General features: G+C 38.1%; 2 protein-coding genes across 4 annotated transcripts; one reads left to right on the top strand and one right to left on the bottom strand.

The window, feature by feature from the left end:
- Window positions 1-835: 835 nt before the first annotated feature.
- On the bottom strand, window positions 836-7780 carry u2af1 (U2 small nuclear RNA auxiliary factor 1). Its single transcript, XM_080901998.1, has 8 exons — window positions 7679-7780; window positions 6093-6180; window positions 5804-5870; window positions 4799-4848; window positions 3161-3259; window positions 2931-3064; window positions 1258-1350; window positions 836-1165 (listed from the first exon to the last, which is right to left on the bottom strand). The coding sequence occupies exons 1-8, from the start codon at window positions 7720-7722 to the stop codon at window positions 1024-1026; spliced, it is 717 nt and encodes a 238-aa protein (XP_080758124.1). The 5' UTR covers window positions 7723-7780; the 3' UTR covers window positions 836-1023.
- Window positions 7781-9086: 1306 nt separating this feature from the next.
- gabpa (GA binding protein transcription factor subunit alpha) lies at window positions 9087-17929 on the top strand. 3 transcript variants are annotated; one of them, XM_080903274.1, is made up of 10 exons: window positions 9087-10585; window positions 12540-12617; window positions 12707-12851; window positions 12969-13053; window positions 13146-13370; window positions 13480-13674; window positions 13763-13819; window positions 14884-15009; window positions 15403-15595; window positions 17193-17929. In XM_080903274.1, the coding sequence occupies exons 2-10, from the start codon at window positions 12541-12543 to the stop codon at window positions 17413-17415; spliced, it is 1326 nt and encodes a 441-aa protein (XP_080759400.1). In that variant the 5' UTR covers window positions 9087-10585; window position 12540; the 3' UTR covers window positions 17416-17929. The 3 variants fall into 3 exon arrangements, with proteins under 3 accessions (XP_080759400.1, XP_080759401.1, XP_080759399.1); XM_080903275.1 differs by having other exon boundaries at window positions 9087-10208; window positions 12537-12617; XM_080903273.1 differs by having other exon boundaries at window positions 9088-10208.
- Window positions 17930-17934: the final 5 nt, after the last annotated feature.

The raw sequence follows: 17934 nt of genomic DNA on the forward strand, positions 1-17934 counted from the left end.
TATAGAGCGATAATACTTTAAATTATTTTCCAGAGAGCTGATTGGTCAGTAGGGTGATTTCATACCAGCGGATCTCTAATCTTAAAACTACAACCGGCTTCAGAGCAGGTTATGGTCACAGCATAGGTTTCCATGGAGACACTCCTCCTTTAAGAAGTGAACCACCTTAAATGTGCAGGAAACACAGAGTTAATCCTGAAATTAGCTGGATAAAACAAAAGTGCTTCATAGTATGGGCCTCTGGTCTCAGTTCCCCACGGAAGAGGATTAGGGCCAACAAAAAACAAAAACGTGGGCACATCTTTTCTTTTTTTTCTCCTTTTCCAGATTAAAGTCAGAATTCTGACTTTTTTCTCAGAATTCTGGAAAAGAAGAAAAAGGACATACCCATGTTTTTCCCCTCGGTGGCCCTAATCCTCAGTTGTAGTTTAAACATTCAGTTCTGTTCTACTGTGAATAAAAAACAAACAAATAAATGTTCTCATGAGATTCGCAAATCATTGCATTGTTTTTATTTACATTTTACACAGCCGGATATTGTTTTATCCGCCTATGAAACAAATGATCCATTTTCTGTCTACAGCCTATATGAGATATAAAATCTTGAATCACATGTAATAGAAATGGAAGTAACTATGGCAGCAGAAATGAGTGGGCAAGAAAATCCTGTTTTTAAAATTTTTAAACTAAGAAATTATCCTAGATCATGAACTTCTTCACGACTAAGTTCAACAACACACTACATGTGAGGAATAATGACTCATCAGTGGCTATATCTGATTTTGAAATGAATGCTTACTATGAAATATGAAATGAGACTCAGTAATCATTATCGTTTGGTACAAATTTAAATTTAATGAAGTGAAAGTCATTTTCAGAAATCAAGAAAAACCAAACTCCTCAGTGGATTCACATCTTCGAAACAGCTACCTTTCAGTTAGTCCCAAAACAGATCTGCAAGGGTACAAACTTAAAAAAAGACAGGGATGAACACAGGGAGGGCAAGTAGTCACTGCTCGAAGTTCAGAATCGCCCCGAACGTTCTCTGTCTCTGGAGCGACGTCTCTCATGGTCACGGCCGCCTCCTCGACCCCTGTCCCTGTCTCTGTCCCTGTCCCTCGAGCGAGACCGCCTGTCTCTTGACCGAGACCGAGACCTGATGCGGCTGTAGGTGTGAGGAAGTAGAGGATTAGGAACCGTGACAAAATGTGAAACATCCGAAGGTTTAACGACGTGCCTGACATGCAAAGTTTGTACCTCTTCCTTCGACGGCCGTAGAGCTCTCTCCTCAGCTCACGTGAGATGGGTTTCAGATGCATGAAGTTACAGAAACCACCACGAGTGCATTCCCTGTGGAGAGAGCACACAAAGCATATGAAAACCAGGGCAGCAAGAATCAGAGAACCCAGAGGACATATTTCACCCATCTCTCTACTATACTGGCTTCTCTTCATTGGTTCCCTCTTGAATCAAGAATCTAATTTAAAATAATTCATATACAAGGTCTTGAATAATCAGGCCCCATCTCATCTTAAAGACCTCATAGTACCATATCACCCAAATAAAGCACTTCACTCTCAGACTGCTGGTTTACTTGTGGTTCCTGGAGTAGTTAAAAGTAAAATGGGAGGGAGAGCCTTCAGCTTTCAGGTCCCCTTCTCTGGAACCAGCTCCCAGTTTGGATTCGGGAGACAAGACACCTGCTCTACTTTTAGGATTGGGGTTAACACTTTTCTTTTTTGCTAAAGCATATAGTTAGGGCTGGATCAGGTGGCCCTGAATCCTCCCTTAGATATGCTGCAATAGCTGTAGGTTGCTGGGAGATTCCCATGATGCATTAAGTGTATCCTTTTCATTCCCCGTTCTTTCTCTCCAATCACTATGACTTTATACACCACTCTCCATTTAATCATTAGTTATTATTAATCTCTAGCTCTTCCATAGAGTCTTCTAGAACCTGGTTTTGCTGGAGGTGTCTTCTCATTAAAAAGGAGTTTTTCCTTCCCACTCTCGCCAAACCACTTGCTCACAGGGAGTCATCTGATTGTTGAGTTTTCTCTGTATTATTTTAAGGACTTTACCTTACAATATAAAGCGCCTTGAGGCAACTATTGTTGTGATTTGGCGTTTTATAAATAAAAATTAATTTAATTACTTTTCCCAGGAACAAACACAAGCTTCTAGTTAGAAACTTTACCTTGAACTTAAAAAAGAAGTACTCATGAGTGGACTGTGACAGTGACTTTCATTAGGCGCACCATGAATAGGATACCAAACACTGCTTTAAACTTTAAACCTCTAAAATGAATCAGCTAATTGGCAAATAGGTCTTACTTGTGCTGATTAAATGATCAGAAATTGCCGAACAGATCTGAGTTTCTGTTTCTCTCCAGCACTTTTTTTTTTTTTTTTTTTTTTTACAATAAATAAATAAATACATAAAACAAGGTAAAATAATCAAAACTGGCCAAACCTATACTGAACAAGAATTTCACCACTGCTAAACAATATCATATTTCTACCATCCTCACTTTAGTTCAATAAAACAAATACTGAACTACTGGAAACACATAGCTGGTTTTGCAAATGAACTTGATGTTGGAAAAAACAAAAAACAGTTTAGGACACAGTCTGAAGCTGTCCTTTATTACATGTGGTACACAACATTAAACAACTGGAAATACTGTGTTGGTTTTGGCTGAAGCAGCTGGCTAAACAGAGCGAATAATAATGCAACGGGGGGGGGGGGGGAACGACACACACCAGGCATCTGCTCACTAGCTGTGAATTTACCAAACTATTATAATCTGACTCTGTATCAGAAAGCTGGCCCACCCTGACTGTGTTGGATATTCCTGTTCTGGACCCTCTGTAAGGCCTTTTGGGGTTAAATACAGCTTGTAAGCTGTTTCCTTTGATGTAAAACTCACCCGATCTCATACTGGCGACAGCAGGCTTCTCTAAAGTCTGTGACAGGAGACAGCTCAGCATGGATGGGCTGTCCATTAAACCACCGATTGTTTAGGTCTATCACAGCCTTCTCAGCGTCCTCCTCTTTACGAAACTACAAAGAGAGATGGCAGTCGAAGAGAAAAGTTATGTCAGTGGATCAAAGCCAAATTTCACTACATTTCAGGGAAAGTGGAAGCCTGACACTCACCTTCACATACACGTTTCCAACTAGGTGGTCACCGAGGTTGTCACATACGTTCATTTCCTCCACTTCGCCGTACTTTTCTTCCATCTCTGTGAACACCTCCTGTGAGAAAATGATAGAGAAGTCAAGTCTGATGTTATGTGCGCAGTGTTTGGGAGTAACGGAATACATGTACCGCCGTTACGTATTTAAAATACAAAATATGAGTAACTGTATTCCGTTACAGTTACCATTTAAAAAGGTGGTATTTAGAATATAGTTACTTTGTTGAAATAAATGGATTACACGGCGGTATTTTCCTGTTTCATATTGTCGTGGGTCAGGACTGTTTGGGTTTTGTTTGACAGCTAGGTTCCAGGTGGCAGCGTTATGGTTGCCATGGTTACAGACTCTCTGCGACTGTGTGTTTCCTGGGTGAGAGAGCGCCTTTTTGTTGTTGTTGTTGTGCTAAGCTACAGAATGCTACAGGCATAGCCCTAAAGAATGTAGCCTCATGGGCAGTGTAGTCCGTGCTGCAGGGAGAATGGACTGCCATACCCGTTATGTGTCTGTGAGCGTGAGGAGGGAGAAAAAGGAAGTAGAAAAGTACAAGCTGTCATCGAGTAGAAACGGGAGCTGGAAGCATGTAAATATAATAATAACCACTTCAGCCAAGAAGAGTGCCTGACGAGCCCAGTTGTAAGTAAGCTATTAAGACTCAATTGTACACTGTGTTCCTGTTTTCCTCCGAAACAATAAGTTCCGTTGGAGCAGCCTTTCAACCCTCTCTCTGTCTCTCGCAAGCAAAGTTGACTCACACGACAAAGTAAAGCTAGTTTTCGGCTATGAGCCCGACACAGAACCCGCCGTATTAGCCAGAGGTCCCTTTACTACGGTTCGGAACCGCGGACCTTCAGTAATAGTAATAAATCACACAGCAATAGTACATTCATGCAGTTGTAAAAAACATGATAATATATTAAGTAATCCAAAGTATTCAGAATACATTACTCTCATTGAGTAACGTAACGTAATACGTTACAAAATACATTTATACATTTTCGGGCATGTATTCTGTAATCTGTAGTGGGATACATTTTAAAAGTAACCTTCCCAACACTGTGTGCGCATTGTGAGCATTGACTACAACAAATCAGTTAAGAGCCTGTTAAAGGAAAATATGCACGACTCCTTTCTCAGTGGGAAGCTGAAGAAGATATCTGAACCCACTCTTCTGTTTGTTCAGTGAATGTGCAACAGCAGCTATCAGTTAGTTAAGATACGCATGTAAAATCTTTGAAAGAGCACCAAAATAGATCTTTTTCCAAATCAATGAACACAACATTTAGCTGTTTTAACCCAAGCTGTTCCCCATATCCAGTATTTATCTTAGACTAAGCAAACTAACTGCTGGTTGACGTTCACCATACAGACATCAGAATGACATCAGTTGTCATCCAATTGCCCAACAAAAACTATATTTTGCATGATGTCACACCAATCCAACAACTTTGCATCTTTTATTTTTAGTTCTTGAGAATGGATCTTCATTAATTACCTCAAACACGGTTAGAAACAAATGCACCAGTGGAAAAGCGGTGCGGTCATGGTTTGAGGCAGAGAGGCACAACAAGAGAAATACTTCACAAGGGAATTAATTACCTCAAAAAACTCATCATAGTGCTCCTGCATCTCCGTGTCACTGATGGTACCTAGTGGTTAAAGATAATTCACAGTTTCAGCAACAAACACTAAGTTGCATAAAATAATTGCTTGCAATGACATCAATGGTCAGTTCACATTAACTGCTCGTTTTCAGGTGGTAAACGTAATTAACGTGCAAATGCATTTCTTTAAATTAATAGGTGTGAGTTAGCATTCAAAATATCTGATAAATGAGACTTGAGAAACACCCTTAAACAGCGTCATGAGTGGCACTGGCAACCTATGCTTGGAGCAAGAAATTAGGAACTGATCTGAGCAGAGCCAGGGAAAGCTCGCATCTGTTTGGGAAATCTGTTTATACTTTATATGCTTGAAAGTAAATAAAACATATCCACAGATATATTTAAATATTTTAGATTTTAATATCATAATATCAGCAAATGTCATTATCAGTATATCGGTCTTAAAATCCCTGTACGCAGAACGCTCTTTCAGAATAAACCTCAGACTCTAATGTCTAATTTGTCTGTGATCCAAACAACACAGGTTAAACCAAGCTAACCTTTAAATGTAACAAATGTCGAATAAGATTAAAAAACAGCTAACCAACAGTTTGTTATAAATAACAGAATAAATAAATCCAGTGAATAAGTGCTTAAGCTGTAGACATGAATAATCTATACACAGTGTAATTGTTGCTATATTCCAGATAGAAGACACTTTTCAGTTGGCGTGTTTCTGTAAGTACAGCTAACACATTGATTTTAATTAACTATGTAAATAAAACCATTAGAAAGGGCTTGATAAGCTTCGCTTCATTGTGTCACTTTAAACCTCAACTGCTGTCTACTCGCAGCAGCACGGGTGGCAAACAGACACAACATGGGTAAAGGTCAATAAAAAATAAATAACTTTTCAGACACTCACAGACCACATTTTTAATAATAGTAATATTTTAATATATAATAATAATGGCCTATTTTTTTTTTTTTTTTTACTTACAGGTCAGGCCGTCCACAGACTGGGCGCTGTTCTGGGGGTTCCGGTAAATGTTCAGGAGGGCAATCGTCTGAAGCACAAACGTTGATGATGATGAGCACTTATACACATTGGGTATCAAATTACAATATTTAGCAGATCAAGCCAATCCCAAAATCAAAAATTGTGATTGTAAAGTACACTTTTATTTTGTGCGCAGTTTATTAACTCTTATCTGCCATTTCTGTGAGGTCTGTGCTGCTCTTTTATCAATTTGAATACTAGAAATAAAACTCGAGGATCGGCAACTTACCTGGCTAAATGTCGGCTTATTGTGTAATCTGGAGCAGCGGTCACCATGTCGGCAGGCACCAATTTTAAAATAAAAAGAGCAGTTCACCCTGTAAAACAAAATATATTAAGAGCACTGAAAAATGGGAGGCTGTACTCTCAGGTGAGGTAAACATAAAAACAATGTTTATTAATATTTCTGAATACAAAAAAAAAACAAACAAACTGATACCCTAAAAGATCCAGATGGGACTAGAAAACATGCAACACATAACAAATAACATTAAAAAGAACAAGTATGGAAAACCCTGTGAACTCCTGGTAGTTTACATGACTACTGACATTATTTCTTATTTCATTGTATCTTCTTCCAGCTGCTCCTACCTCAATCTGCCTTTCCTCCTTCACTACATTCATCAATTATCTGTTGTTTTCCTTGTTTCCCTCCTTCCTAGCAGCTCCATATTCAACATCCTTTGTCCAGTATTTTCACCACGTCCAAACCATCTGAACCTTGCTTCTCTATCGTTGTCTCCAAATCACTTAACTTGAGTCATCCTATTTTACATATATACTCATTTCTAATCCTGTCCATCAAGGTCATTCTCAATGTCAATCTAGCATATTCAACTGTTTTTTTGTCAGTGCCATTATCTCCAAACCATGCATCATAGCAGGTTTCACCCCTGACACTCCTGCCTGCACACTCTTCTTCAACTGTTGTTTCGGATGACTGTATGGCCCAATATTTCAGAATTGTTTATAATACTGAAAAAAGTACGTTTCCGTCACCTTCGAGTTGTACCATTTACTTAAATGGTAAATTTCAAAATTCTACTGTACAAAAAATCAGCTCAATTTCTTCATAATCGCCCTGCTCTAATACACCCAAACTACTGCTGGTTACACATTCCACTTTCACTTTACATGATCATTTTACTCAGTATTGAACCGTTTTCACTCAGTATTATTATTAAAAAATTTTTTAATAACAACCCATGAAGTTTTACACGTTTTCATTTCAATGTCTGCTTTACATTTCTACGAGGCTACGTTGCTTCATTGGGCATAAAACGCTTTTTTGTTGGCGGTTCAGCAAATTAACTGTTACAACCCGGAAAGAGGACAATAGAAAAAAAAAGTGCAATGAATAAAATAGCGGTCTAGACAAATTACAAAGACGAAGTTCATTTACCTAAATGCGATTAATGAGCACTTCTAGTACGTTGGAGGTTTCCATTGTTTCAAACACGTGTGAGTTTTACAAAGTATGATATTTGTTAACGCCAATAAAGGGTCTAGTTTGTGCACCACTTACGCTCAACTTGGAATATGAATTTACTATATTTTCATTTAAAGTTACCCGCTGTGATTGCTTTCTGACCAGCTCAGCACTGTTCATCACCCAGATGTTGCTAGCTAGCTTTTAGCACGCGCGGTTTTTCACTTGCGAAAGCTAGCATATCGCGCTAGCAGATAAAGCCACAGAAGCCTAGCCAGCTGCATGCTGTAAATACCACAAGACCAAATCCTGTCAGCAAAAAGTAGCCATAGGATAAACAGATGAAAATTAATACTGAAATTACCAAGTTAACATTAAATACTTACTTATCTTTTTCTGTCCCAAAAATGGATGCTAGGTACTCCGCCATCTTGGCTCGCTTGTAGCGTCAACAATTGTATTTCCGGTAAAGGGCCTCCAAAGTAAAAGCCTAACCTCTGTCTGCGCTAATAATAAAAAAAATTAACAGTTTATAAGGCACCCATTCATAGTATCTTTGTAAAATTATTTTTTTACCAGCATAGGGAACTGTCCTTTAAATTTAAAATGTAAAACGTGCTCAACTGCATAATGGTGGCATCATTAAGTTAAATTATCCCCTGTACAATGAACGGTTAAAATTTATTTATTTATGTGTGGCTCAAGAGTTAAAGTTTCTTTTGTTTCTTGCCCCTTTTTTTAAGATTAGAAACTCCCAAAATATTCCTCAACAGAGAAAAATCATTTATATTTGTACAAAAGCCCCATACTCTTACAGATTTTACATCTGATTATTTATTTTATATCCAGCTAATTCGACCCTTAATCTAGCAAATCTAGAGTTGACATATTTCAGAATTCACTAATCAACTTAAACTTGTTTTAAATTCTGATAAAATAAGGTCTATATTATACACATGCTTATTTAAAAGTATCCAGCCAGTCCATATTGAAACAAAATGAAACTACTGATTCTTATGGATGTTTAAGACTCTGCCTGGATGCTAGTCTCATTTTTAAGACCTATGTGGAACACCTGTGAAGAAAATCAAAAGGAAAGATTGGATTCATATTTTGAAACAAATTCTGTTTTTCAATCATTAGTCATCACATAGCTTTACAAGTCACAATTTTGTCTCTGTGTTATTATGGTAATATTGCTAATATACATGCTTCTGCATCCATCTTCAAGTTTCTTGATTCAGTCTCACAGTTGTAATTTATCAAAGCAGAATCTTTTCTTATTCAACCTTGCTATAATATGAAAAGATGTGATGGTAGCATTGTGTGATGTTTATTTCCAAAGTTATACTGCAAAGATTGCCTGATTACCTCTACTCTTTGATTACTATTAAATCAAAAATTAGATTTAAATGGAACAAGCAACAAGTCTCTGATTTCATTGGATCTGCATCTGAATCCCTGTATTCTTTTTCTTTCTGTACACAAATGTTTTTGAAAAGGAGATCTCATTCTCAGTGCATCAACCTGTTTAAATGAAGGATTTAACAATAGTTCACATGTACGTGTGTGTATTTGTTTTCCTTAGAAATGGTTTAATAATTTACCGATTTAGCTTTCTTGATTACATTTTCATATTACATCATTAAAAAAACAAAATGATAAATTACTGCAACATCCAACGCCTTGAAATACATGAAAGTGATACACAAAACCGACTTGCAATGTTTTACAAATAAAATAAGGAAACATGAATGCTATGGACTTCATCAGAAGATATTTATTTAGTAATCTCTATATTTTACATGTCAAAACATTACAGGGAATCAAAAGGAAACATAACCACATGTTTAGTGGATAGATTGGCTGGTCCATTGCATTATGTTTGCAGCTCCTTTATGAAAAAAAAAGAAAAGCAAAAACACATGTAGGGTCTATACCCATCAAAGTAAATGGTAAATGGCCTGTATTTGTATAGCGCTTTTCTATAAAACTTTAATGATTTAGCTTTCCTATTAGTTATAATCCCATCAGTGATAATAATGCACATCAATATAGGCATGGACAAAAAACTGAAACTAGACCCTGAAAAGTTTATATATTTACTTATAATGTAGCACTTTTCACAGACAGACAGTCACAGTGTTTTGTACAAAATAAAAAGTAGGAATAACCAGAAATAAAAATATAATAGCAACTTAAAATGAAGTTTAAAGCAAAAAACCCCAACATGTTAGAAAAGAGAACACCAAAAAAAATGCGAGAATAACATAATCTTAGTAGAAATCTGCTTTTTACAGAGGTGGTGTGTGTCAAAGGCGGAAAATTCAGCCTACTCCTAAAAGGAAAAAGAAGTTGAGATAGAGGATCATGTGGGGATGCACACAGCTCATTTCTTTGCCCAGAGGAACTGTTGCAAATATTTGAAATAGCCCAGTACAAAACTTTTGCTTTTCACATGCTTTTCAGTACTGAAAACAGTCTGTAGCATACATTAAGGAGAAAAACTAAAAATCAGTTACGGGAGGGCATGGTTGCAGTAAAACTGATTAAATTTATGGTAACATTTTCAAGAGACTACCTTTATATTTACAGTTGGTCCTATTAAAAGGCAGTTTTATTTAGCCATTAATGCTATCTAGTCAGGATACATCTGGACTAGACATTTGTTCCTAAATTGCCACAAAGTTGGAGCTGAGAAAGGCACGTCCAGCTACTATTGAAACATTTAGCTGGCGGTTTTTCCACTACACAGACTTTAAGGTAACTACAGTCTCTCCGGTTAGTCTCCGCCCCTCCTCAGATTGAGTGTAGTTGGCTAAAAACTTGCATGATATCTCTCGACTGTGTGCATTTTTTTGCCGATTATCTTCCACAATAGAACATCAACATCTCTGAAGGTCTAAATTTTAAGAGGTATGATTATTTCAGAGACATATATGCTTGTTGTGAGGAAAATGTACCACACCGTCGTCACGTTTGTTGTATCTGGGGTGTTCCCGCTATTTTATGTAGCTCAAGCAGCAAAGCTAACCTAGCTAGCGTGTTGTTGATTCCTAGTCAGCCTGCTGGGAAGAGGCCGCCCACCTACGAGGCAGAAACCCACAGTATTAGCCAACTTCCACAAAGGCTAGGCTAACGCTGGCTCCCTCGGACTTTTGCTTCCTCTTCGGCTTGAAAATAGAAATAACGTTGGTTGTTATAGCAGTCGCTAGTTAGCTGTTTTGCTAACAGCACAGTGGAGAAGCTGCGTACTGTCGCGGTGCTGATTACCGTCCAACCACAAACTCAGGGTGGGTATAATTCCATACGCGGTGAAACAGATTTTTTTAGTTCTTTCTTCTCCTTATTATCCATTTACACGTCTAAACGAGCGTTGTTTCAGTGTATCTCGGTCGCTTTCCTCTAAAACTTGTCGTTGGATCGATCATCGCTGCTCTCGGAAGTCTTGCAACGCTGTAAAACCTTAGCCAGGATTTCCGGCTCCTTTCCATTTGCCCTATGCTGTTTTGTTTCCGTTTATTCTATTTCCGTTTTAAAAGTTTTCTACGTGCAGAGTTAAAGTGTGCTTTAACAAAGATTTGCTGAAGTTACGAAGCACTCGGAGTTTATAGGATATTTTCACGGTTGTTTAGCACGCCGGGATCGATGGTTGTGTAATGCAGCTGCCTCGCCCCGCGTTGCTATATTGAAGCTAACTTGTTTTTTGTAGGCCTGCTTCACTGTACACGTGTAGCCTAACGCATAAATTTGAGTTTGGTGAATTTTTCCAACACGTTTTTTGGACGTGTAGTTATACGTGGTTACTATTTTCTGTAACTACTGGCCTACTAGTTGGCCTTTAGAAGCCACAGCCTCGCCCTCGAGTTGGCTAACGTTAGCAGTCACTGAACTGTTGTAGACGGCCAATGAGGAGTCGAGGCTGAGAGGCCTTTATGGTAGAAAACCCCCATCAAAGTGCCCTGTTTTATTTAACAGGCACAGTATGCTCTTTAAGTTACACGACAGTGAAGTCGTTATTGTTATTTACACTGTAGTATGTATTAGTTGTTTGTATTACTTCGATTAAAGAAATTACAACAGAAAGGTGTTATTGTAGTGATATTGCCCTGTTAATACCTAGTTTCATATTTATTTTTAAACCTTTTTAAAGAACGTAATTATTCGTTTAATAATTTATTAGTTTAAAAGATCTATTAAATATCGTTTTTCAAGTATGTTTTATTTTAGGAATTTATTAGAAGATTACAAGCTATATCAAAACAACCACTTTTATGTTTATTTTCACTTTATTTTTACTTAAATATTTTTAAGAAAGTAAGTTTAGAAATTTAGTAGAAGAATAAAAGATCAATTAAATATCCACTTTTATTTAGTTCTTTTTAACTTTAAATTAGTATTTTAAATGATTATTAGTTCTATCAAAAATCAACTTTTTTATTTTTTTACAATTTTAGGTAAAAAATATTACTTGATTTATTTATTAGTTGATTAAAAAGATAAATTTTGTTTAATGATTTCATACTGTATTTGTTATAATTTTGTTTTACAAAACCAAAATTTGCTTGCACCAACTTTGGCTGTTTAATATAATTTTTGTGATTTAAAAATAAATTTAATTAATATTAGTCTTTACAAATGGGTTAATTAAATTCTGATTAAAATATATTTTTGTTTATGGATTGTCTAAAAGTAACTAAGGTAACAAAGACTCTTTCCCCATATAAATATATGTGGACCAGTCCTTCTTACATGTGTAGTGACCCCCAGAGGCCTACTTTGGAAAAAAAAATAATGGTGCATCTCATGTTATAAAGTTATTCCAAAAAACCCAAAACAAAAGCACATGCATTGATAAGTCAGTGCAGCATGGTGTTGTGTTGGTTAGCACCATCACCTGGGTTGGACTCCCGCCCAGCTGTGAACGTAAACTGGATAAGCAAGAGGAGATGGATGGATGGAATGCCATTAATAATCACTACAAACATCAATTTGATGTGCTGGATAGATTTTTGGGTTTTCTAATTAAAATTAGCTGTTTAATTTAACAGTGAAGAGGAGGATAGAAGCTAATTATAGTTTTAGTTTAATTTTAGCATTTTTTAAGTGATTAATTAGGTAGTGTGACCAGCTACCTAATTAAGAGTTTATTGGTTCTTTTCTTTTATGCTGATTATCTGGTTGACAGTAATTTTTGTTTAATGTGTCACTTTATATTCGTGTTGGTAAAACGTTATCTCCCAGCAGAATGTCTAAAAGTGAGCCAGAAGAGATGATAGAGATCGAGATAGATGAACGGGAGAAACAGGCATGCCTGGAAGAAGGGTGAGAGAGATGATTGCATAAATAAAACAATTAATTTGTTCATGCAGCAGCTGTGTTTTTACATTTGTCTCATGTTATTTGATTTGTAGTGTTGAGGAGCAGACCATCACTGCGTCAGACTTGATTCAGCAAGATATCGACATAAACGAACCAATTGGTAATCTGAAGAAGCTTTTGGAGCCTCGTATCCAAATCTCATTGGATGCTTATGAAATTTGTTTGCAGGACATTCAGGTAAGAATTAGATAATGACACCTTTCATAATCTGTTCATGATTAAATGATTTTTGTTTGGTCCTGGGTTGAACTGTTTCTCACTGCTGTCTCGCTTTATCTGTTCTTTTCCTCTTAGCTCCACCCTGATCACAGTCTCTTCGATCAGGGAGTAAAGACCGATGGCACAGTGCAGCTCAGCCTGCAGATAATAACCAAACCAGGTACCAAAAGCGTGACACATTTCATATCAAGTACTCAAGTTAGTAAAGAGAGAGTACATTTTAAAATGCATTGTTTTTACTTTTGTTTCTAGGAGAGGAGAGGTTGAACATCTTGGAGATTGTAAAGCCAGTAGAAACAGTTGAAGTAGTGATTGATCCAGATGCAGCAGGGGAAGAGGGTGCTCTGGTGGAGGAGGGACAGCTTATTGCTGTAGAGCGGTCTTCCCTGTCTGATGAGACCTCAGAGCAGGTTACACGTTGGGCCGCAGCTCTCGAAGGCTACCGGAAAGAGCAAGTCCGCCTGGGCATACCGTACGGTGAGGAATACTTGAATGAACTACCTTATTGTAGTGGAAAACAATCATTATTGTGCTAACAAACAAAGACACAAACACGGTTGGTAATGTGTGAGGTTTCTCTCCTCAGACCCTATGCTCTGGTCTGCTGATCAGGTGATCCACTGGGCTGTGTGGGTAATGAAAGAGTTTAACATTGATGAGATGGAAATAGGAAGCATTCACATCCAGGGGCGAGACCTCTGCACTTTCACTCAGGAGGAGTTCCTTCAGAAAGTGCCCAATGGAGAGATACTCTGGAGTCACCTGGAACTCCTTCGCAAATGTAGGTCTGACTCAAATGTTTGTTTCAGCTGATGGAATAAAATGTGTTTTCATGCCAAAATGAAACTAATATTTTGTGCTAATTTCAGACGTGTTGGCCAGCCAGGACCAGTCTGGAGGAGACGCCACCGTCACGATTGATCAGCGTAAGTGTTAGCGTGAAAAATCATCCAAAAGACAATTAAAATAACTGTTTACCTTACACTGAAGAACTCAAATGGATGAGTGATGAACAAATGTTCCCTCTAAGCTGCGCGTGTGCGCAATTGCGCACTGCTGGCACGGTCTCTGCGCACAGAAAATCTGCGTTGCGCACAAAATAAAATCTAACCTGAATTGAAATTAAAATTAATACTCTGACAATTCTCTTTTGCAGTGTTAGTCAGTAAGTGACTGTCTGCTCCCGTATGGAATTAGAACGATGTTCTGTAAATAGTTTGCAATGTTTATTTAAAAAAAAAAAAAAAAAAAACCCGCCTTGGCCGCATTTTTAGGTAAACAGCTGCAAAAAACTTTGTTTGCATAACTCTTTTTTGAAGAACTATATAATTAATTGCCCAACATTGGTCATTATATACTGTATTTTGCAGACAGAGTTACAGGACTCTGTCCCAGACCACTGACTCATAATACAAGTCAGCTTTATTAAAAAAAAAAAGAAGAAAGAAAATTTTGTTTTCAAAATTGGAGTTCCAATAGTGTTAACATACTAAACAGGTCATGGACAAGATTTATTTATTAATTTTCATTGTAAGTGGGCTAAAGCAGTTAATTAAAACCAGTCTAACATAAATGTAAATGCTGTAATTTGATTATTTTAATAAACCATGTAACTTGGATGGATTCGATGCTGGCGTGACCACAGTGTACAAGTCTGCTGTTGCTCACAGTGGTCCAAGGGACCGCTCAGGGAGTTTGTGTGTTCGCTCAGACACGTGAAAAATTAGAGGGAACATTGTGTTTTTAGTGAGAGACATTTCATCACCAACGTCCAGATAAAGATAATCAACTTTATTGTGCTATGTTTAAACTTTGTAAATTCCCTCGGTTGTTTGGGTTATCTTGTCTGATTATACATGACCATGCCCTCCACATAGTTCTGCTCGTTAAACTCTGGACAAAATCCATATATTTAACAGGAAGTTATTTATTAAATAGATTCAGATCCAAAACACATGTTAATGAAGAGTTTTCCCATCTGTTCCTCCAGCTGTGCAGATAATCCCAGCTCAAGTGAGCACACCCACTGCTATAAAGGTGTTGAAACAGAACCGTGGTCCCAGAGCACCTCGCATTTCAGGAGGGGAGGAGCGCAGCTCACCTGGGAACCGTACAGGTAGGACACACGCACACAGCCGCTCTCTAGGCAACTCACTTTTTGTAAAGTCAGAAAGTTTTCAAAAGTGTTCAGGGATAGTTTTGTCACCAATTTTAGGTTTTAGTTTTTAAATTTACAATCTGACAGTAATGTTGCTTTGCATTCAAACTGAAAATGCAACGTTTTTAGCCATTTTGTCTGACAAAACCTTCCTTAATGCGCTATTTTAGACTAAATAGTTGAATACATTTAGAATTGGCAGATTTAGTAATGGTACAAAATACTCCTATTACCATTTCTAATGTTATGTTCTAATCAGTTGTGGCTGTTAAATTGTCTTTTTATTACAGATACACACATTTTATTTGAATAATCTTTTTCAAATACTTTGTGTTGTTTTTCTGTTGTCAGGTAACAATGGTCAGATCCAGCTGTGGCAGTTTCTGCTCGAGCTGCTGACCGACAAGGACGCAAGAGACTGCATCTCCTGGGTAGGCGAGGAGGGAGAGTTCAAACTCAACCAGCCTGAGCTCGTGGCACAGAAATGGGGGCAACGCAAGAACAAGCCTACCATGAACTATGAGAAGCTCAGTCGAGCCCTCAGGTTTGTGTGTTTTTGTTTAATGGCAACTTTTTGTGGCACTCTATCTAAAGTTTGGAGCCAGACATAAGCCATTACCTCACAGGCACCGCAGACAAATGTCTGGTGCAGTGAGATTGACTTTAAACATGCTGCCAACTTTCCAGTACAAAGTCGATTTAGAGTGTAGCTGCAAGTTAGCAAGGCTTCCTCCTGCAGACGCAGACAGCAGTCTTCTTAAAACAGAATATTTCCAGTAGTAGGCCGATGATGCTGACTGTTTCCCTTATGTGGTAATAACAATAATAAAAACAATAGTACATTTTATTTTTTGGCGCCCTTCAAACACACCCTTTGCAAGCCTGAACATTACAGCTAAAAGGGGGATTTTCCTGTCAGTGTAGCTAGCCAAACAACGGAGAACCACTTACTGCTTAAGAGACAGAGTGAAAGTGGACAGTAGAGCCTTGATTTCTTAACAAAAATGTCATTGTTGCAGCCAGGGACAGCAGAAGAGTGATCCCCTTATTTTCAGTTTCAGTGCCCTTTTTTCTGACTGAGTTATTGGGGTTTTTATTAGTTAGCTAAAATAAACTACTGTAAGTCTATTAGCAGTAATTAACCAATTAACCTGGAGATGACACATTCTGTACTGACACAAGATGGCGCTCAAAACTTTAAACACTTATCTTAAATCCAGCTTCACAGACAGCGTGACATCTGTCAGGTTTTTGAGAGCAGGGCACCATGGTGTAAATGAGCCTTTATACATGTAGTGCAACATGCCCACTTTATAAATGAAATGGTCGTAGCTTAGTTATAGCAGGGTTTTGAGGTGCGATTTGAACTGTGTCAAAGAATTTAGGCGATAAAAGTGAAGTGGAAGTAAATTCCAAAGACAAAGTGCATCACACCTAAAGGCTCTGGCACTCATCGCTCAGCAGGAGAGCAGCTCAAGCTCACCGAGAAGGAAAATCTTGCATTGGATATGCTGAGGAATAGGGAGCCAATGAAGCTGGATGAGAATGGCTGTAATATGGTCAGAGTTCTGTACCGTCTGGAGCTGATTAAGGAGATTTTCTGGGAGACCAGAGAGAGTGGTATTGCAGGAATCCAAATGGGAGGCAACCAGGACTTGAGTGCTGTGTTGAGAAAGAAGTCTAGAAATCTTAAGTGGGTGGTAGTAGGCCGAATGTGATGTGGACGATAAAGAGTATTGTTCAAGATGACTTTAAGACTTTTGACGCTTTGGGAAGTGTGGACCTGACAACCATCTTTAGAGACAACAAAATGGTTTATTTTGTGAAGTCAGGATAAGTTTTATTGCCATTGATATTTAGCTGATTGACTGTCACCCTAGTAGTGATGGCCTGTAGGCAGGAGTGACGATCCAAGATAGGAGGATATGAAGAGGAAGAAGAGAGGTTCTTTCTGCTACTAAGAGAACTTAGAACAAACCTGATTATTCTGATATTTTAAAATGTAAAGCTGCTGTAATATAAAAGAACGGATACACTGATGTATTGTCCATTATTCATTTGTTGAAAGCCATCTGCATATCTGTTGTCTCTCATCAGTTGATATACTTTGGTGTGATTCTGAGTTTTGTATTTTCATTCAGATACTACTACGACGGGGACATGATCTGCAAGGTGCAGGGAAAGCGCTTTGTCTACAAGTTTGTGTGTGACCTGAGGACTCTGATTGGCTACAGCGCTGCTGAGCTCAACAGCCTGGTGACCGAGTGCGAGCAGAAGAAACTGGCTCGCATGCAGATGCACGGCATCGGGCAGCCGATCACTACAGTGACCCTGGCCACCACGACGCTAGACAAGGACAGCTGAAGGTCGTCACATTATAGCGCTTGTCAGGTGTTGCGGACAAAACGTGCGCTCCACTGCTGATAAAAAAACGTCTCTCAGACACAGAAATGCAAAGCTGGTCTCTGATCAGCGTGGATTACCACCTTTATTATTGTCTTTACAGTTTGATTCAAGTTAGACTGAGACAGGTGAAGTTTTTTTTAGCTTTTCTGTTACTCTAACCAAGAGAAGAGTGTTCAGGATGAAGGGAGAATGTCTTTCTGATTACTGATTGTTGCGTGCATGTCATTGAATGCTTGAGTGTGACTGAAAAATCCAGTTAAGAGCTTTGTGTTGTGTGTTCCATGTCTGTAGTTAGGACCATTTCCACTGTATATACCGGTATTTCATGTTTTTGATAGCCACAAGGGCAAGTGTATTTTCATATTTTCCATTTATAGAGGACCCGTTTTGTATTTTATTTAGTGTTTGTTCCCTGAATTATTGGACCCTTTTTGTCCACTGGGGGAATAAAGTGGCAAGCATTTTCTTAATAGCTGT

This window comes from Rhamphochromis sp. 'chilingali', assembly GCF_963969265.1.
Source record: "Rhamphochromis sp. 'chilingali' genome assembly, chromosome: 14".
NCBI classification, from domain to species: domain Eukaryota; kingdom Metazoa; phylum Chordata; class Actinopteri; order Cichliformes; family Cichlidae; genus Rhamphochromis; species Rhamphochromis sp. 'chilingali'.

Bases quoted from the DNA above. Each gene is read 5' to 3' on its own strand.
- u2af1 (XM_080901998.1), bottom strand. From the start codon at position 7,722: ATGGCGGAGTACCTAGCATCCATTTTTGGGACAGAAAAAGATAA. The intron at 4,849-5,803 runs GTAAGTAAAAAA...TTTAACCACTAG, and splicing joins GTCTGTGGACGGCCTGACCT to GTACCATCAGTGACACGGAG. The intron at 1,351-2,930 runs GTGAGTTTTACA...CTCTCTCCACAG, and splicing joins TGTCGCCAGTATGAGATCGG to GGAATGCACTCGTGGTGGTT.
- gabpa (XM_080903274.1), top strand. From the start codon at position 12,541: ATGTCTAAAAGTGAGCCAGAAGAGATGATAGAGATCGAGATAGATGAA. The intron at 12,852-12,968 runs GTAAGAATTAGA...TTTTCCTCTTAG, and splicing joins TTTGTTTGCAGGACATTCAG to CTCCACCCTGATCACAGTCT. The intron at 15,010-15,402 runs GTAGGACACACG...TTCTGTTGTCAG, and splicing joins CTCACCTGGGAACCGTACAG to GTAACAATGGTCAGATCCAG.